At 41.8% G+C, this 21,835-nt stretch overlaps 1 protein-coding gene across 2 annotated transcripts in view; it reads right to left on the bottom strand.

Moving 5' to 3' along the window:
• Positions 1 to 13,502, bottom strand: part of SLC17A1 (solute carrier family 17 member 1) — a 38,032-nt gene extending 24,530 nt beyond the window's left edge. For both annotated transcript variants that reach the window (XM_062185145.1, XM_062185155.1), the window contains exons 1-6: positions 13,186 to 13,502; positions 10,979 to 11,062; positions 8,280 to 8,452; positions 2,316 to 2,549; positions 2,145 to 2,232; positions 1,727 to 1,813 (exon numbers count right to left, since the gene is read on the bottom strand). In XM_062185145.1, the coding sequence (XP_062041129.1) occupies positions 1,727 to 1,813; positions 2,145 to 2,232; positions 2,316 to 2,549; positions 8,280 to 8,452; positions 10,979 to 11,006 (610 nt within the window). In that variant the 5' untranslated portion in view covers positions 11,007 to 11,062; positions 13,186 to 13,502. The remainder of the gene's footprint in view (positions 1 to 1,726; positions 1,814 to 2,144; positions 2,233 to 2,315; positions 2,550 to 8,279; positions 8,453 to 10,978; positions 11,063 to 13,185) is intronic.
• Between the last annotated feature and the right edge of the window lie 8,333 nt (positions 13,503 to 21,835).

The raw sequence follows: 21,835 nt of genomic DNA, 5'->3' as shown, positions 1-21,835 counted from the left end.
TTCTGCTCGTCCCTCTGGTCCACTCTCCAACCCCCTTCATCCTGCTCTACCCACTGATGGTTGACTTGAATGAACGTCACCAGCCCATACCCTCTGCTTTCCAGTTGGGTTTGGCTAACAGAAAGCCCGGGGCAGAGAGGGAAGGAAGAGAACTGAAACTGGGTTGTCTTTTAAAACAATAATCTCGCTGCTAGGGCAGCTTCCATGTATGAGTCTTTTTATGGAAAACAACGGATGCTCTCAGGGCAGCCTGCTCTGTGAAACTTTCCTTGTGGATTCTGATCATGACTCCCTCCACTGCCCGCTGCAGGGGTGGTACTTTGTCCTTAGGCCCAAGTTTCTTCACCATCCCTGTGGTTCCACCACATGTCAGACCTATCCCTATAAGTAATCACTTTGTAGATAAATCCTTCTGAATCTACTGTATGACTTTGAGCAAATTATCTAAATCCTTACTCATTTCCTCACCTCATAAATGGGCATAGAGTCAGTGACGCGGCGTTAACATGCAATGTGACATCCCGTATGGGCACTGGTTGGAGTCCCAGCCACTCCACTTTTTCCACCCAGCTCTCAATGCATCTGGGAAAGTAGTGAAAGATGGCCCAAGTGATTGGGCCCCTGACACCCACGTGGGAGACCCAGATGGAGTTCCAGACTTTGGTTTTGGCCTGGCTCAGCCCCGGCCATTGTAGCCATTTGGGGAGTGAACCAGTGGTTGGAAAAGCTGTCTTTCTGTCTCTTTCCTTCTCTCTCTTCATATCTCTCCCTCTCTCTCTGTAACTCTTTCAAATAAATTTTTAAAAATGGACATCATAGCACCCATCCAGCAGTCCCTTATCCTCCAATCTGAAACCAAGATCTGAAAGTCAAAAGCGAATTTATAATTCAGTTGTCAGTCTCAATTCTTCATAGTTTTTATGTGCTCCAATTTTCACAAATTTCATTTTTCAATGCAGAAATTAATACATTTGGGGCCAGTGTTGTCGTGTAGTGGGTAAGACCACCAGTGGGTAAAATGCCAGCATCACAGATACGAGTTTCTGTCGTGGCTGCTCCACTTCTTTTTTTTTTTTTTTTTTTGACAGGCAGAGTGGACAGTGAGCACTTCTGATCCAGCTCCCTGCTAAGGCACCTGGGAAAGCAGTGGAGGATGCCCCAAGTACCTGGGCCCCTACATCCACATGAGAGACCTGGAAGAAGCTCTTGGATCCTGGCTTCAGCCTGGCCCAGCACTGGCTATAGTGGCCATCTAGTGAGTAAACTAATAGATGGAAGATCTCTCTGTCTGTCCCTCTCTTTCTCTGTAATTCTTTCAAAATAAATAAATAGATCTTTATTAAAAATTAATACACTTGATTATGGAATGCTGCTCCATATCATGCTTTGAGTGTGATATATAATTAGTATACTCATCATAGTATCTTCCTTGAGTCTGAGAAATTATCTGTTTTGATCAACTCTTTCACTAAGTTTCAAATAAGGTATTTGGAGCTATAGTATTGACATTGTAGAAATGGAAAATTATATACAAAATATGTGTGTAATTGTGAGCATGATCCTTGCTTGTAGGAAGACCTCTGTGAATGCTAACTTCTCTGGCTCCTTCAGGGGAATTTAAGATTTTTTAATATGAACTTCATATAAATTATTGTTAGGTTTTTATTTCTAGTTTTTTCTTCTTAAATTCTAAATCAAAACTGAAATTTTATAGGAAGAGACTCACCAAAAATGTAGAAGACCATGGGCCAGCCCAGAGATTCACAGATGATACCCGTTACAAGCAGGACGATGAACGGACCCAGCAGAAACCCTGATCCAAATGCACAAAGGACACTTTTCATTAATGCAGACATTTGAAAGTAGAGAAAATGTGGCCTCCACCTGGTAATAAATAGTCCCCTGTGATGGATATTTGTACACAGTAGTGCTGATCAGAAGAAGAAAATAAAATATTTGCTTTTCTCTTTTTCTCTATTATTGAGATAAGTCTTCGTCTTTCTAGATAATTTTTTCATCTTTAGAGTAGGAAGGCAGGAGGTAGGTGATGTCCAAAGCTCTTGACACTTTAAAACATGTTTCTACAGCTCTAGGGAAGAAGACGATGCCATGAGATGAAAATGGGACTCAATCATCCATCTCACCTGATAGACTCATAGAGGTAAGGCGGCCTCGCTCCAGGGGAGGAGCCCATTTGACCCATATCTCATGCTGGGCTGTTGTGACTGTCCCCTGAAATGAGAAATATTAGGACGGTTTATCTCTGGTACTCTTTATGAATTTAAGATCTGTTCAGTTTGGCATTATTTTAATACCTGAGTTATTCCTTGGACTACTCTACATGCAATGATCCAAGTTTCTCCGACTGCAGCAGCTAGCGGGATCAATATGCTGAACAGAGAACTCAGAAATAATGCAAAGCCAATCATTTTCTTTATAGAGTATATTCCAGAGATGTATCCAACAGGAATCTGAATGATAAAAGCGCCATAGAAGATGGAGCTAAAGATGATACCCTGGATATCAGGGCTCCAATTATAGACGGGGTTCTGCAAGATAGAAGGAGACATGTTGAACCTCTTCATATATTCAGGCTTCACTGTGATATTCAGAGACTTAGGAAAACTAATCTTACTGCTCACCCCATATAAAGTAGCTCTCCTCTACCCAATATTCTGTGTCAAAAAACCTTCATTCATCTGTAACACCACTTATGTAGTTATTTTCATTTTATCACCTGCATTTCCAACTGTGGGTTGAGTATCCCTACCCAAAGTGCTTGGGGTGGACCAGTATTGTAGATCTCAGATTTTATTTTTGGGGTTTGGAATATTTGCATGTATACATAATTGACTATCCTGTGGATAGAACTTAAATCTAAACCTCAGATCCACTTATTTTTTCTGTACACCTTATATACATAGGCTGAAGTTCATTTTATACAGTACTTTCAAGGCATCTATGTTGGGACTGTGACACATCACTTAACATCAGGTGTGGAATTTTCCACCTGCGGCATCATGTCAGATTTGGAACATTTAGGATTTTGGCTTGGAGAGTCTTAATTTGTATAATGTAAAGTCCTCATAGCTAAGGCACCATTTGCACCTCCAGTCGCTGTCACATCAGAGACACTTCATATTCATTTCTTAAATGTTCTGGCCTGTGTGTAAACTCTGCTACAGAGCACTGCAGGTACGGAGATGGTTAGTTCCTCTTCGCTTCCTATAATGTCTCCATTCATTCAAGCTCATCTACAAAATGAACTTTTCCTTTTGCCACATTGCTCTCAGAGAGCAAAGTAGTGGTAGAGGGGACAGAAAACCAAGAATTCTGTTTCTGAGTCGTGGAAATAACTGGACAGGACAGCAGAGAGTTAAGATCATTTCCCGGCCAGCGCCGTGGCTCTGATACGGCCTGATTTTCCCCAGAGTGAATCCACTTGTCAATTCCATGTTACAGGGCCTTCTGTCATTCTGATACATTATTAAAACCAATAGAAGTACTTCCAAACATTGAATTTATATTGGAGCCTGCATTTGTTTTTGGGCTCACTGAACAAGAGGAACCTTAATGGTAGTCAGTCAGGACAAGGTATGGCTTCTTTGGAAGTGTTCAAGATAGTCGCTTTCTCTGAATTTTCTCTGTTAGCTACATAATTAGAAGGAACATAGTGACAAATGAAGGGTTTTGTTGAATGAGGAGTGACATTGCTGGGTAGTTATCTGGTTGAATATTAAATAAGGAAATAGCTCATAATACATGTGTTCTCTCATCATACGGCTTTATGTTCATTTCAAGTCTCTGTCACCCTATTGCTGTGACCTGTAGACGATTGTTTTGAGGATGTAAAAGGATTTGCATGGAGCATTCTGGGAAGAGAGCTTCTCTAAGGATATTGAGCCATGTGCAGTGAGGCACTTCCACATGTAGCCAGGGGACAAGTGACACGCTGGCTCTTTCCCATTGTGACAGAAGGGACCACCCAGAGGATGAAGCAGAATGTTCTGCCAGGTTTTGTTGGTCAGTTTTAATGCTTACTTATTTACATTTGAAAGGTCGAGAGAGAGAGAGAGAGAGAGAGAGAGAGAGAGGAAGAGGAAGAGAATAAGAAAGAAAAAGAGGAAGAAGATAAAGAGAAAGAGAAAGAAAGAGAAAGAGAAAGAGAAAGAGAAAGAGAAAGAGAAAGAGAAAGAGAAAGAGAGAAATCTTTCATCTGCTGACTCACTCCCCAAATGCTTGCAACAGTTGGGGCTGGGCCAGGCCAAAGCCGGAAGCCAGGAACTCAGTCTGGGTCTCCCGTGTGGGTGGCAGGGACCCAAGCACTTGAGTAATCACCTGCTATCTCCCAGAGTGTGCATTAGCAGGAAGCTGGAATGGAGAGTGGAGCTGGGACTTAAACCCAGATACTCCAATATGGGGTGTGGACATGCCCAGCAGCAGCTTAACTACTGTGCTGGATGCCTCCCTCTATTTTGTTGTTGTTGTTGTTGTTTTCTGAATCACAGGAAGCACCAAGGGGGTAATTATGCACCCTCACCCACATCAGGTGGGCCAGCAGACATTTGTTCAAGTCTACTTGTGCTGTGAACAGATCACTTAAAATCTCGGAACTATTTTCACAGCATAAAACTACTATAAACATTCATGTACACATCTCTGTATGGGAATATGCTTTTGTTTTTCTTCAGCAAATGCATAGTAGTGGAATGGCTGCATCACATAATAAGTCTATGCTTAACTGGTTACCCAATTGCCAAGCATTTTGCTAAGTGGATGTACCATTTTGCATTCCCACCAGCAGCGTTGAGAGAGGAGAGAGTCTTGGTCTCCCCACATTCTCATCAATACTTTGTAAGTCTAGTCTTTGGAACTCCAGCCATTAGAAATTGTGTATGCTAATGTATCTCTGGGGTCTTAACTTGTTTTTCCCTAACTAATGATGTGGAGCATCTTTCATGAATTTGTTGACTGTGTACATTCTTTGGTGAAGGATCTACTCACGTCCTTTCTCTATTTCTGTATGGGGTCATCTGTTTTAATAGGTCATTGAGTTTTAATAGTTGTCCCTTGTTGACAGAATTTGCATACATTTACCTGTGTCCCTGGATTGTTTTTTCTCTGTCTTCTTAGTGTCATGAATTTTGATGAACTCCAATTTAATGTTTGTTCTTTTGTGGATCTTGAAATATCAATAGTTCACATATGTGTATTTGTGTTCTACTTCACTGATCTACTCTTTTGTCTTTACACAAATATCACACTGTCTTATTTACTATAACTTTATAACATGTCTTAAAGTTAGATGGGTCATGACAATCCTCCAACTATTGATTTGTCAACAAACATGTAAAGGTCCTTCCCTAGAGAAAGAATAATTTTGTCAACGAATTATGCTGGAAAACTTGTATGTGATATGTAAGAAAAGATCTTCCATGTAACATATACAGATATTAAATAAATGAATCATAGATTTAAATGCAAAGCCAAAGTAACAAAACTTCTAAGAGAAAATGTAGACTGTTTTGCACCTTGTATTATTGCAAATATTTCTTAGATGCAACAGCAAAAGTAAAGCCCCCGAGAAATGTGTTAAAAGACATTTTTCATGAAGAAGGAAAGTGATATGGCTCAGAAATGCAGATTTACTGAGAATATTAGACAAGAATAACTGAACATGTAGCTCACTACTTAGAATTGGTCTAAAAGATAACTTTGTATAAAGTTTATATTTGTTTAAAGTTTTTTTATGTGTTTATATTTGTTTAAAGTTTGTATTTAAAGTGTATGGATAAGCAAAGTGAATAAGAACAATGTTATAAGAGGAGAAAAGAATTAGGAATTTTCTGTGACAAGGTGTTTGCACTATGCATGATGCAATGTACTGTTATTTGGAAGTGGATTTAGATTATCTTAAGATGTGTATTGTAAACCCTGTAGAAACTACTAAAATGGTGTGTTTTAAAGAGTAAATGACCAGGGGTTGGCACTCTGGCACAGCGGGTTAACGCCCTGGCCTGAGGGCTCCACTTCCGATCCAGCTCTTTGCTATGGCCTGGGAGAGCAGTGGAAGATGGTCCAAGTCCTTGGGTCCCTGCACCCGCGTGGGAGACCCTGAAGAAGCTCCTGGCTCCTGGCTTTGGATCAGCACAGCTTTGGCCGTTGTGGCCAATGGGGAGTGAACCATGAGATGGAAGACCACTCTCTCACTCTCTCTCTCTCTCTCTCTCCCTCTCTCTGCCTCTCCTCTCTCTGTGTAACTCTGACTTTCAAATAAATAAATTAAAAAAGAAAGAGTAAATAACCTGCCAAGAGAGGAGATAAAATTGAATTATAAAATGCTCAGTTAAACTTAGGGAAAGCAAAAAAGAGAAAGAAAAAAAAATGAAAATCAATTACCAATTATGTTTTTGTCTATTCCTCTTTCAGTTTCCAGTTTTTGCTTCCTGTATTTTGCTATTCTGTTATTAGGGACATAGATGTTTAGAATTATGTCTTAGAGTGTGGACCTCTTTATGGTTAGATAGTGTTTTCTTTATCTCTGAAAATCTTCTTTGCTATAAATTCTACTTTGAAATTGGTACATTTGCTCCAGTGTTCATTTGATTAATGTTTCATGGTTGCATATAGTTTACATCTATTTTTATACTTTTACTTTTAACCTATCCTTATATTGTGGGAGAATTTCAGGCGGCTAGCATATTTTGGGTTCTTTATTTCTTATCAAATCTGACCATCTCTGTCTTTTGATTTGTATTCTTAGAGACCATTCACATTTTAAAAGGTTACCAGTATAATTAGATTAAAAAATCTACCATCTTTTAACATTTCTTGCATGGCAGTCCTGTTGGTAGTGAATTCTCTTGGGTGATGTGTGTGTGTGTGTGTGTTGGCCTGGAAAAGTCTTTATTGTCTTACTTTTGAGGATAATTTCATTGGATTGAATTTTAGGTTCACAAGATTTTTTCTTTGAACACATTAAAGATTATTCTCATTCAGTTTGCACGGTTTCTATTGTGAAATATGTTGTAATTATTAGCCTTGTTCCTCTGGAGGTAAGAGATTCTTTTTTCCTAGGGTTTGATTCAAGGTGGTCCGTTCACCTTGGTTTTCTGCAGTTTACATAAGGTATGCCTATATATGTTTTCTTCTTGCTCGTTGCTTTTCTTTTTGCTTTTCATCCTGTTTATAGAGTTCTCTGAGCTTCCTAGATCTGTGGTTTAGTGTTTGCGATTAATTTTAGAAAGCTCTCAATGACTACTTTTTAACTATTTCTTCTTCTATTCTCTTTCTGGTATTCTGGTTGTTCATGTTTGATACCTTGGATGATCTGTTAAGATTTTTTCCTCTCATCACTGTTTTTCTCTTTGCATTTCAGCTTTGGAAGTTCCCACTGCCCTGTCTTGATGGTCCCTGATTCTTACTTCAGCTGTGTTGAATCTACTAATGGACCTATCAAAGGCACTGGACCTCTGTCATAGTTTCCTTGATTTCTAGTATTTCTTTTTAATTCTTTTTTTTACAGTTTTCATTTCTCTATTGATATAACCCTACCTTTTATTGCATGCTGCCTATTTTTCCCACCATGGCCCCTAACATATTAATAGTCTATATTTGAAATTCCCTGTTTAGGGTTTCCTACATCTATGTCATAAATGGATCTGGTTTTAGTGATTACATTAAAAAATCAAGACACAGTACATTTCATATAGAATGTTATCTTTAACAAAACAAGTGGTAGAAATAAAAAAAACCTGTTCATATTCCCCTGTATATTCATAAACGAACACAGGAACAGTACAGTGAAAAGTTAGTCCTCCCACGTGTTTTCATTTTTTCCTGCATCTACATCTTCTGTCAGATACCAACACATTAATTAAACGTTAAAATTATGACAGTTTTAAATAAGTATTTTAATTAATTAGTAAACATTTAAATATATGGCATACTTTAAATAAAAAAGAGGATGTGTCTTTTCCTTCCACTTCTAGTTTAAAATGTTTTCACTCTTTTTCTATTGTCCAAACTCTCAATTCTAAAGAAGCCCTGACTCTTGGGTTTTATTCGTCCTTGCATAGAAAGATTCAGTCAACAAGCCCTTCAGAAACATTGAGAGCTTTCATACTGTCATCATGGGATGCGTTGATTTGGATCATTACTGCCAAGGCAATGACAAGACTTAAGCTTCTTGTCCCAGTTATTATTGTTTTACCAATAATATTCAGTTTTTACACTGGTTAGTAAGCAAGACAGAATTTACGGGTCATGTCTTGATGTACCTTTGTATTATCCAGGCGCTTCTCTGTGGAGGTGTTGGGCGAGCCATGTGGATTCGTGCTGTTCACCATGGCTACCATTGTGAGGCTTAGACACATGCGCTGTGCAATTATTATGATGTTACAAGAATGCATAAAGAGTGCCAAGACATATCGGAAGGAACAGAAACATAGACCTAGGAAGTAAACAGAAAGTCTCAATTGTCAACAGAGCTGGGTAAAATCACACCTTAACTTTTAGGAAAGGCCCCCTCAGAGATTTGGAGCCCTGAATACTCAAAGTTTCATTGAACCTACTGGCTTTTGAGACATTATCATACAATGGAAAGAAATGTGATGACTATAGTAATCCCATACCTTCTAAAATATAATTCCAACTATAATGCCCTAGAAAATTAAGCCAGTCTTCCAAAACTTGGGCTCATGTCTATTCTAAAGGGATTATTTCTCTACAAATATATTTGGTTATTCTTGGAACTAAGTCCCCTAATAACAACAAAGACATCTTTCATGGAAACTGCTCTATTCTCTAAAAAGACCATGGTTAAAAAACTCATACTGTACACATTGCAGAGAAAAATTACATTTTCTATATTAATGGCTTATTGAGTTAGCATCATGTTAGAATAATTAGCATACTATTGGCATAAAGCTAAACAAATTCATTAATAGAAGAAACCAGGGAGTTAAGAAAGACACATTTATGGTCAAATATGTTTGCACAAACATACTAATGCAACTAAAAGTAGAGAAGTAAAGTCTTTTTCAACAAAGAGCATTTTCCTAAGAGAAATATAGACATATGTTTACCAAAAAAAAAAAAAACTGTTAGAGTGTTTATAGCAGCTTTATTCAAAACAACAGAATGCTTGGAAAGGATGAACATATTGTGGTATTTTAGAACAATTCAAGTTATAAGGAATAAACCACTGATAACACTAACAGTCTGGATGAATCGCACCAAAAACATGCTTACCTCAAGGAGTGAGACACTAAGAGTGTTTACTATAGGAATTTCTTTCTATGAAGTTCAAAAACAGGAAATATTAATCTTTCTGGCCCTCCCCACTCCAAAGCCAGGAGTGGGAATCTCCCTCATGTTGAATCCCTCTCATACTTGGACTCTCTCTAACTGCTCTGGCTCTGGCCTCTGGATCAAGGGTTAAAGGGCTTAGTCAATTAGACTATCCCACTTGAATAATTTACCTATTTAAGACCAACTGATTTGGGCCAAATGACACCTGCAAAATCCCTCAGGCAGCACCTAACTATGTTGGTTTAAATAACTGTGAGAAGGTATGGATACATGGGTGGCAGCAATCTTAGGATTTTCCCAACTTCCACTCTCTGGTGCCTAAGCACTCATGTTCACCTACATGAAAAACACATTTGTCGCCCCATCTCAAGGGTCCCAAACACCTCACTACAGTATCAGTTCAAGTCCAAAACCTGATAGGAGTGCAAAGTCCAAAATCTTATAAACTAAATCATCTACATCAAATGCAGGTGAACCTCATAGGAGTCATCCATCCTGGGGCATAATTGCCTACTGTGGACTTGTCCCACCAGATAACAATTGGATAGGCATATGATAAGGCTATAGACATTCCGGTCTGGAAGGGGAAAAAAGGAAGCATTGGTCCATAGAAGTTGTGAAACTAAGCTAGAAAAATGTTGTATTTTTTTGAGGCCTTCAAATTCATGGTTCTTGGTTCCTGACCCCTCTGGAGAGTACAAGAGAGACCAGGAACCTTGAGAGCTCTCTTAGAATTCCATCTCCCATACACCCACGCTAACAGAGTTTCCACAGTGAATAAATGTTAACTCATTGAGAGATTGTTCTATGTCTATTAGATGGTGATACACTTTTGCTCTCCATTTATGTTGAATGACATTTATATATATTTTTAAGGTTAAACTACTCTTTCATTCCTAGGATGAACTTGACTTAGTTTTGGTAGATTTATTTCATGTTTTATAAATTCTTAGATTTCTTTTGCTAATGTGTTAATTTTTGTATCTTTAGTCATCATATTATAGAATCATTTTGATATATATATATACACATAAATATATATTTGACCACAAATGAAATGAACAATTTCAAAATATCAAAATAAGTAAATAAGAAAATTGATTAAAGAAAAAGTACAAAATGTAATAAGCCAGTAACTTTTGCGTAAGCTGAAAAATTATATCACCCATTGTCTATCTCCTCTTCTTCTGGGATTCTGTTCCCTATGACATGGACACACTTCTAAGTCAGTAGTAATAATTAATAATTCCTTACTATTAATCTTCTACCTGACTTAAAATAGTTTCTGTTAGTATTCAGTGAACATCCAACTAGGTACAAGGATGCAGTGGCTTAAGAATACTCATCCTGCCTCCCTGCCTTCCACAGGTGCTTCTGCCCTTTGAGATGAAAGCAAAATGGTGCACGTCTTTCTGACATTCTCCACCAAGTGATTGGTAAGTATGCAAGAATGGAACTCGTAACTCCAATGCGAGCAACCAGGGCTCAGAGCGTCTTTTTGCTTAGGGATTTTCTCACGGAGGGCATAGGGTACTTGTTTTCACCTCCTTTCCTGAACCTTAACAAACCTCCTTACCTGTGTCCCAAAATAATACTCTCACCTAGACTGTGGGGTCATAATTAACAAGGAGAAAGCCTGTGGAACAGGAGTGAGAATAGAGGGTACCTTTCCTGGAAGGGAACTGGTTATCCATTTGCTTATGAGGCTGACTTTGCTCTTTGCCTTGCTGAGAGGTTTGGTCTCCATCCACTGTGAATGCAAAACACATGGATGTCAGCATAATGGGGGGAGGCAGCTGACCAATCACCACGCACTACTGCTGTCTGATTGAACACCTGCACCAACAGGGAATTTTCTGCGTCATCCCAGTGCTCATCTAACTCCGAACGTGCTCCTCTGATATTTCAGTTCCATGACTTTCTTGGTTGATTAAAAATGTACAGAAAACCCAAAAACCATTGAAAACACATGAAAAACTTTATCAACCCAGAATTCCATATCTAGTGAAAATATCCCTCAACAGTGAAAGAGAGATAAAAGACTTTATTAAACAAATAATAGATGAGGAAACTCATGGCCAATACACATACTCTACAAGAATTGTTAAAACAAACCCTTTGGGGACACGTTTCGGCACAATGGGTTAAGCTGCTGCCCGTGATGCTAGCAACCCATATGAGCAGCAGTTCAAGTCCTAGCTGCTCCACTTCTGATTCAACTCCCTGCTAATTTGCCTGGGAAGGCAGTAAAAAATGGTTTGAGTGCTTAGGCCCCTGCTACTCACTTGGGAGACCCAGATACAATTCCTGGCTCCCAGCTTTGGCCTGGCTTAGCCCTGGGTCATTACAACCATTTGGGGAATGAGCCAGCAGATGGAAGATCTTTTTTCTCTCTCTGTTTCTCCCTCTCTGTAACTCTGCCTTTCAACTAAATAAATACTTTTTTTTTAAACTTTTATTTAATGAATATAAATTTCCAAAGTACAGCTTATGGGTTACAATGGCTTCCCCCCTCCCATAACTTCCCTCCCACCCGCAACCCTCCCCTTTCCCGCTCCCTTTCCCCTTCCATTCACATAAAGATTCATTTTCAATTCTCTTTATATACAGAAGATCAGTTTAGTACATATTAGGTAAAGATTTCAACAGTTTGCCCATATAGCAACATAAAGTGAAAAAGCTACCATTGGAGTACTAATTATAGCATTAAATAACAATGTACAGCACATTAAAGACAGAGATCCTACATAATAGTTTTTTAAAAAAATTAATTTTCTATGCCATTTCCATTAGCTCAGCGGTTCCTTCGTCTACTGAATAAATACTTTTTTTTAGAGAAGTCTTTAGTGGCAGGAATTGTGCTGCAGTGGGTTGATCCACTGATGCACAAATCAAAGTGCTGAGTTGAGTCCGGACTGCTCTCTTTCTGATCCAGCTTCCTGTAACAGATAATGGACCAAGTCCTTGGGTTCCTCCACCCTGATGGAGTTCCTGGCTCCTGATTTTGGTCTGACCCCACCCTGGCTGTTGCAGGCATTGGGAAACCCCTACACACACGCATACTCGCTCACTCACTCTCCCTGTCAAGGAAATAAATAAATCTTTTTTTTTTTTTTTTTGACAGGCAGAGTGGACAGTGAGAGAGAGAGACAGAGAGAAAGGTCTTCCTTTTGCCGTTGGTTCACCCTCCAATGGCCGCCGCGGTAGCGCGCTGCGGCCGGCGCACCGCGCTGTTCCGATGGCAGGAGCCAGGTGCTTCTCCTGGTCTCCCATGGGGTGCAGGACCCAAGGACTTGGGCCATCCTCCACTGCACTCCCTAGCCACAGCAGAGAGCTGGAAATAAATAAATCTTAAAAGAGAAAAAGATGTCCCTCATACAAGAGGCCATTGTTATAGGTCAGAAGCTTGAATGTACAAAAAGCAAGAAACAATGTCAGGACAGGAATAAGGACAAAAACAAACTGTTTTCTTGTTCTGGATCTTATTAGAACTGTGAGCTAAAATGACAACCTCCCAGAGAGGCAGCTCGTTCTCCGTACCCCACACGTGCCTGTCCCCCAGCCGTGGCTTCCATGGACAGAGCAGCCCTGAGCTGCATCTACAGGAGACACAGCAAGCAGAGGGATGGGGGTAGCGGCCTCACGCCAGGCAACTCCGCCGCTGCCGGCCTGCCCTGCCCATCCCATGCCTTGGGATGTGACGCCTAAGTCTTGTCTTTTTATGATTTATTTATTTGAAAGTCAAATAAAAACTCCCCCTTATTGCTACAGACCTTAATTAAGGTCTTCCAGAGAAGACTCCCTTGTCGCCCTCTGGGAAATGAATCGATTATTAATTTCACGTAATGAGCAGCTTGTAAGAGTGACACTCACCTGATTCAGGACCGAACAGGCATTCCTTCTTCTCTCGGAAGACTTTCTTGCCACTTTACACCGTGTTGAAGGTTTACATTTACTGGTATTAGTCCCATAAATCTTTCACCAAACCTTTTGACCTTTGTCAAGGTCATAAGCTTAATCTTTAACTTTATTTTCTCTCTTGTCTTGAATCTTCTTAGCGATAGTGTGAGTCTTACAATCATCCAGTGGACTAGAAACTTCCTGGGTACTTGTCAATCATTTCACGGCATAAGGCACAGATACCCTGAGTACCTCTCCCTGCCCGGAAGGCAGAACAGGGCGCAACACCTGCTCCCAAAATTTCTCTACTGGGGGTGGCTCTGGAGCCCCACACCTCTCACGGGACAGCTGCGGCTTGCTAAGCCCTATTGGCTTTTTGTCCCTTCCCGTCCTCCCCACTGCCCTCCCTTCCTGTCTCTTTTACTGTAACCCCCTCCCTCCATTCCTTCTCCCTCCCTGCCACCATTCCTTTCATTTCTCCTTCCTTCCCTCCTCTCCTTTCTGTCTTTCTCCCTCCCCAATCCTCCTCTCAAGAGTCGCATCTGCCTGACATCCAACGACTGAGCAAGAGGTACATTTTACCAAGGGACATGCCCTGAAGGGTGATCCCTAGTGCCCCCCTACCCCCGAGGCCTCCCACCACACACACACACACACACACACACGCACCCACAGCTTCTTCTGCTGTGGCTCTATGACTTGTCCTGGTCCAATGTCCTAGCTATAGCTGTGCCTGGGAGAACTTCTAACTCTATGAAGGTCATCTACTGATCTGTGAGTAACATCCAAGCTCTGAAATCAGCAATTTTGCACTATAGATCAAACTGGTTACATACTTAACAAGGATTTTAAAGTCTCTTACACATTTGAAGTGCCTGTGAAATGTTTGGCACATGGCAGGTAGTCTGTAAGTTGAACCAGTTATTTTTTTCCCTAAAGAAATATTGGAAACCTTGAATGTCTTGTTATTCCTTTGAATTTCTTCTTCTTGGAAGCCTGGATTCTGGGTGTTCCAGGGTTTTGTACTGTCTGTTCTGGAAAAGAGGTTCTCCCGGTGATTAAAAGCGCTGAGTCAGCAGTTGCTTAACGTCCATGTTTTAGACAAACAACACTCCCATCTGGTGTCATTGTCCCGAGTTCTGGGTACTGATTACCTAGGAGGGAACCAGATTCCTGTTTCATGCATGACTCTTTCAAATGGTTTCTTGTGGATTCTGCATCTGGATTCTTTATTTTACTTCTTATGTTTATATTTTAGTATTTTATTATGGAAATTTTCAAATATACAAAAAAGTAGAACAGTCTACTATAACCAAATGCTTATTGATGGCCTTCAGAAGATATCACCAATGTTAGTTTTCCAGAGTATTCTAAAGCAAATCTCAGGTATGTGCATGTCTCCTATAAAAAGATCAGCATAGACATCTAATTCAATAGGACTTTTGAAAACATAGCTAACATACCATTATAAACCAGAAACCCTTAATATCATCTAATATCCAGTCACTATGATACTTTCATCAATGACTTCAAAATTGTTTCTTTTATGCTTCTTTGATATAAATGAGGTTCCAAAAAGGATCAGCACTTAATTATTAGGGCTCTCATGTCTCATAATTGATAACAGCCCTGTTCTTCATTTTATATTTGTTGTGTCTTGGAAACAGCAACAGTAACAAAGCTGGGTCATTTGCAGAGTCTGTCATATCAATTATGGTGTCCATTGATGTATTTCTTTATTCCTTCTCGTGCTATGCACTGTCAGCTGTACACAGAGACTTGGTTAGACTCAGCACTAGAACACTACACTGGGATTCTCTGCGCTTCCTGTGGCTACCATGTTGTTACTTTCGTTGATGGTAAAATGAACCAGTGGGTTTAGATGTGTTCAGTGTGATTTTTTGATAAAGTTCTTTTAGCCACTGTTAGTAAATGCTGCCTAGATCCATTGTTTCATTAGAAGATGAGAAATGGTGATTTTTCCAATTCTATCATACCTTCTGAATTTATGAACTGGAATTTATTTATGAAAAAGGAAACTGATCTTACCAAATATTTGGTAACCTAGAAATACAGATTTAACAGAAAAGGCCTAATAAATTCTTCATAAAATTTCAGGATAATGACTTTGTGCCTTAGCAAAGATGACCAAGAATAATTACAACCTAGTGGATTTTATTTGCTATGTTTCAGTCAATCAAAGTCCTTGTTGCCATTTGGTGCTCAAATTGCCCTTCTTTGGCATGAGGCATCCCCTCCAACTGGCTCCCACGTCGTTGTGACACAATCCTATGGTCTTGGAGAGCTTCCTAGCTTTCTAGCACAAAATTTTCTCCAGTCCAGGCAGCCAAGGGCTGCCTGATCTTGGACTGTGAAGCTCCAAAAACTGTGAGTTGTCATAAGCGTCCTTCTTCCATAGGTAGTTCTTTCAGATGTAGTGATGAAAAGCTGACTAATACAGACTTATCTAAAGTCCTACATCACAAACTAAAGAATAAATAAGTGGTCAGTCACTAGACCAACAGTAGAGAAAATGGGATACTCAAGGATACCCTCCAGGTAGGCTGGGTGTGAGATCTTAACTCTTCTCTCTCCACCCCTTCCCCAACCACTGGGGAAGGTGTTTGTCTCCTGGCAAACCAGACTCTGGTTTTCTGAAAGAATCCTTTGGTCTTGTCCACCTTGCTCCCTTCCCCACGGTGCCCTCTACCTTCTTTGGTCTGGGGTTTTCTAAGAGATCCACAGGCAGGGGAAAGTTGGAGATCTGAAGAAGGTTAGAGTTGAAAATATGCACACCTGGTAAGATCTCAGAACTCCCACCACTAATGGTGAAGGCTGGGGATTCAGGGGCTTGATCTTCCAGTTGATTCATACTGGGTCCCCCGACCCAAACGGCCTTCCTAGCCCAGAGAAATCTCATTTATCTTCAGCACCTGCAGCATCCCAAATGTGAAATGATCCCAAGATCTGTGAACTGTGGCTTACCAAGGCCCAGAGGACAGGCAGGAAGGTGCAAGAGGGGACTCAGAATTCTGATGCAGTCAGGGCTGGGTGTCGATGAGGTACCTGTAGGGGTGTGGTCCTGTTGGGGCCACGCCTTCTGCTGTCAGGTACTGAGGGACCAACATTTCTGATGCTTCCAGTTTCCACAAGGCACGGGAGGAGCTTCATCTCTCCATTAAGAGCTGCCTTTCATCTAGAATGCTTGGGGACAGCTTTCCCCTAGGCTTATAATCTGTCAGGTCTTAGAGAGGTGAGGATAGCACTTGAACTAGCATTGTCTTGCCAGGCAGGTATATCAACTCTGCTCTTTACTTGGCCTTCCTGCAAAAGCAAGGCCTCTTTCCCCAGCAGGGGATAAGTGTCAGGCTTCCCTGAGACTGGACAGTAGCTAGAGAGCTTTTCAGTGGCTCTGAGTCCAGCCTTTGTGTTTTTGCTCCTCTGACAAATACTGAATCTGATCTTAGAGCACATCTGTGCTGTTGGAGATAAGGATGTGTAAATGTTGTCAGGGAGGGGTTCTGAATTCATTTCATGCTCTGAGGCAGCTTACCATCTTGAGATCATCCTGGTACCAACCAACAGCCAACTTCAAAGAAGTTACACCTGCCATTCCTCCACATCTCTCAAATGCTGGATGTGTTGACGAAGCCAGGGTATTCCCTTTCACTGGCATACCACTTCCCCTTCTCATAGAGAGGAGGAGAGGGCCTTAGAGATTTGTAGTGTTAAAGTAGGCAGGGGGTGGGTTTTGAATTATCCAACTCTGGAAGTGGCGTCCAAGGTCCCCTTGTGGAAACAATGGCTGAGGTCAAGTTCTTTTGAAGGCGACCTGACATGAAGGTTACTGGAGAAAATAAAAAGGCTTATCAAGACACATTCCCAAGACCACTGGTATAGAGGAGGCTGGATATGATCTGGAAGAGATAGCGAAGTCTGTTTCAAGTCTTAGGGAATTTGGCAGACAATGTGAGCTTTGCCTCAGAGACGTCCCAAGCAGGAGCAAGAGGAACCATTTGTATTTTTATAGTGAACAGTTGTGAACCCAGAGCTCCCAGGGAGGCACAGATTCCTGGGCACATGGGGCCCTGACAGCCCGAGGACAGCCCTCCACTAAGGTGAACTAGGCACCAGCTGTTAGGAATGAAAGCTCCCCAGGACACCAGCCGCAAAATGGGAAAGGAAACTCAGGAGATCCTAATGGAGGACAGAGAGTGTGTGCGCCTGTTACTGAATGCGGCTGAAGACGCTTTACCTTTGACGGGAAAGACCTCTCCACTGGGCGCATACTTCACTTCTGCACATGCGCACGCATGTAGCAAAGGCGTGGATTGTCTCACAGTGAAGCTAAGTGGTTTCATTGCTAATATTCAGTAAAATCCGTAGATGCCTGGTACACAGGCCCGCTAGGGTCGGACGCACCCAACGTTTCTCCATAAGTGACCCAAGACTTTCTGGAAATGAGGAAGGAAAAACACTTACTCAGAGCCCAATTTCCGTATTAGTGATTCATGAACAATTGCACAGTAATTGGAGAAGATAAACAATTAACAGAAGAGTAAAAACGAGCGTGGTTCTGTCCCTAAGATCTGATGAGAAAAGAGGAGCCAGTCAATTAAGACTTTACCAAAATCGAAGACATAGGAGACAAGGCAGCCCTGACTGGAAACCCATGCATTCGAAGGTATTAAGTGCTTGTACTGAAGGCTCAAGGAAATATGGCCCAGCTTCAGTCAACACATCAGCGGGGCCCAGTTCATGTTCTCAGGGACAGGAACGAGCAGCTCTCATTTCCGGAGGCCATTTCCAAGGACCTGGGGAAAGAAAGGCACTAGCAATGTGTAGTCTTATCTTTCTGAAAATGTGCAAGTTATTTAACCTGAACGACCCCAATTTCGTGGTCGTCAGGATGGCGACCCCAGAGACCCAGACCTCAGGCCAGACGATGCAAAGAACACGAGGCGGTTTATTGAACATTTGCGCAAATGGGCTCCCCAGCACCACAATCGGTGGAGAGAGAGCCCAGAACAGGGGTTACAGGCAGTTTTTAAAGACAATAGCCACCTGATTAACATATGTATGCAGAACGTTTGGTGATTAGCTATTTTGAAGGGTGAGGGAAGGGGTGATGGTCTTTCCTGGAAAAGCCACAAAATGTTCTGCTCGCTAATCTAGGGTACATTTGGCGCCCGTGTTGGGAGGGGGTAAGTTTATACAATGGTCACTAAGTTACAGAAACTTATTGCAGCTCTTTTCAGACTCCTGCAAGTGTTATCGCGTAAGACAGTTACACAGAGCAGTTACACAAGGCAGTTTCCCAAGGTTATTCTGCAGGCGGGTGGAGACACAGTTATCTTAAGGGATGTCTACTGCCAGCAGCTAAACTTTTTAACCCTTTACTATAATATTATTTTAATATTTACTTTTAGCAGGAGTCTTACAAACCCTGATGGTTTAAGCCCACAGTTTCCACTGTGTTGGACACTTGGGTGTTGGGTGATGGAGTGCTCGAGGGTGTTTTTTGATACAGCTAAGGGAAAGCTGAAATTTGGAATACTTACATCATTCAATTCACTGTGCCTGCTCACATGTGAAATGGGATATCAATAATGGGAAAGGGTGAATCAAATGAACATATTAGAAAGGGTTTCACATTTCTTGTTGACTTAACACAAAATGTTAACATTTTGAGAGCAAAACTCAAAGTAATAAGTCCTTCACTGGGATACTCAGAAGTAGTTGAGCTTTATTGGAAGCCGAGCACACGGATGGCTTTGAAGCTCTAGATGACAACATACGTGGTGTTGCTTCATGTGTGTGGCAGTGCAGTGAGGGCTAAGCCCACGTAGGAGCAAACTGTGTGCTGCTTTATTCATTTGGAGAATCCTGGGTGCCACTTCCTGCACTACAGCACACGGATGGCTGGTGGGACTCTATTTCAGCACAGTCACTACAGAATTTGTCATTTCAGGATACTTAATGATTTTCCTTCTTCCCTGGCACTAGGGAAACTCGCATTTGTAAGAGCTGGTATGTGCTGATCCCTACATCAGGCAGCATTTGCAACAAACCTTGCCAAGAGAGATGTTTTCGGAGTGGTAATAAGTAATTAAGGCAAACTCCTGCATCAGAATCCTTGTCATCTTCCAAGCCCTTGATCCATCTCTGTTCCCCTCTCCTGTAACTCACTTTTGCTGTTTTCCTCTCCCAGAGTCTGCCCTCTGCCTTGGGTCACTCTTCCTTACCTTGCAACACCTTGTGTTCTATTTTTATTTCTCTTTCTCAATTAAACTTCATGAGACTATTTCTTCTGTTTTCTATGCTCTCTCATTTCCATTCTTTCATTGCCTTACTCCATTTCCAGTTGCTAGAACAAAATAACTAAGAGCAGGTAGTTGATAGAGGGTTATTTAGCTCACAGCTCTAGAAGCTGGGAAGTCCAAGTGCATGGGGCCAGAATCTGATGTGGGCTCCACTGTTGAATCACAACAGGGCAGAACCATCAGTTGTGGAGACAGAGCAAGTATGCTAGCTCCGGACCCCATTCTCATTACCTCGCCTAATCACGATAACCACATCAGAGCTCCACGTCAGATACCATTAACATCCGGGTTTGGGGGATGAGTATCCAACGCACGAGCCCTGGGGGATGCATTCTCAGCACTCACCCATGGACAGCACATTGCTGAGCTCATCCTTTCGTCTGCTAAATGTGCCGTGAAGAAACCACCAGTGAAGGCCTAATCACAGGTGGTTCCCCTTCCTGGCCTCATCTAACTCAGCTTCTTCACTCCACTTGTTATTGATGACCATCGATCTTTCTTAAAAGGCCATGCCCGCGCCTTTCTACTGCTCTATTTTTCTCCTGTGTCGTGTCTCTAGCCCAGTGTCTTTTCAGCTTCATAATCTAGCCCCTTGTTGAGCATGCTGTTATGGGTTGAATTGTGTCCCCCCGAGAGATGTCGAATTCTTTATCTCCAACATCTGTGAATTTGACTTATGTGGAAGCAAGGTCTTTGCAGATAATTGGATTAATATGAAGCCCTTAGAGTGGTCCTATTAAAATAGGACTAATGTTCTTACAAAAAGAAGAAATTTGGGTTACAGAGAAAGACGCGTGTAGGGGGAGATGATATGACAGCTCAGGGAGCAGGCTGCCTACAAGCCGGGCACACCTGAGGCTGCCAGAAGCATAGAACAGAGCCCTCCTCGCAGCCTTTGGAAGGAGCCAACCCTGCAAAAGCCTTGGTTTTAGACTCCTAGAAGTTTAAGACAATAAATGACTGGCGTTTGGGTTAGGGCAGCCACAGGAAACTAATATGCATGCCCACTTTACCCCACTAGCCCCACAGTCAGCTCCTTATTCCCCCCCCTGAAGAGGGCTTTTCTTCCTGCATTCCCTGGCTTGGGTGTTCAAACCCCTCTCCATCCCGTCTCTCACACGGGAGACCCTTAGCCTCTTTCTTTCCTCTCCTGCATCCATCTAAGCAAATGCCATGGCCTTCCAGTTCTAGCTCATAAACATTTCGCTTGTCTCTTCCCCCCATCCCAGCTCGCTCTGCCCTAGTTCAGTCCTCACTGCTACCGTGTAGACCACAGCGAAGATGATCATTTACCTACGCTTCTGGAGTTAGGCCAGAGTGTCCTATCTAGAGAGAAAACTACTGCTATGATCTCTACGTTATTGCTAGTGGGATGAACTTCAGACTCTCAAACATAGAAAAGAAGATCTTCACACTTTGGCCATACCTACTTCCCCTACAGGTATGTGGTTTCTTTCAGAATATATCTTATTTCTTGTTTGTTTGTTTTTTTTTAATGCTTTTGCACAAGCGGTGCTGTAGGATGGGCAGTCTTATAAGACTCCCCCTTACCACGTAGCCTGGGAATTACTTGGTGAAGGTGTTCTCCCCTGTGCCCCTCATCTGGTCTCCAATTATACCCTGTGTGTCCCTCTTCTTTTGTACCCATCACCCTGCACTGCAATGGCGACTGTCCTGTGCATTGTTTCACAGAAGTGGCCATCTGATTGACTCCAGTGTCCCCAGGTTCTGGATAAGAACAAGATCTCAGGAATGGTAGAGTTTATTCAAGCTTAGCCTCCTCTATCCCTGCCCTGTAGCAGATCTTTCCAAGAGATAAGTTCTGTGCAATCTTCCTGGGCGAAGCAGGGTGAGGCAGTGAATCTTCATGTAAGATATGGAGATACAGTTGCTGGTCCTTTGATTACAGAATGTTCCTCACCACTACTCCAGCTGTTGGTATAACAAATTATTACAGCCATTGTGATAGATGACCGTGCCTGGCAGATTACATGAAACCCCCATGAAGACATCACTGACCCTTTTCTTCTACGTCACCCAGCTGGTAAATGAAAGAGCTGATATTTGCTCACAATCCATTTTCATATCCAAATTCTTTTTTTGTTTATTTTTATTTTTATATATTTTTTGACAGGTAGAGCTATAGACAGTGAGAGAGAGAGAGACAGAGAGAAAGATCTTCCTTCCGTTGGTTCACTCCCCAAACAGCCACCACGGCCGGCACCGCGCTGATCCGAAGCCAGGAGCCAGGAGCTTCTTCCCGGTCTCCCACGTGGGTGCAGGGGCCCAAGCACTTGAGC

Source organism: Lepus europaeus, chromosome 3 (assembly GCF_033115175.1).
Source record: "Lepus europaeus isolate LE1 chromosome 3, mLepTim1.pri, whole genome shotgun sequence".
NCBI lineage: Eukaryota > Metazoa > Chordata > Mammalia > Lagomorpha > Leporidae > Lepus > Lepus europaeus.
Note: the sequence above shows the minus strand (reverse complement) of the source record. Positions and strands in the feature narration are given on the sequence as shown.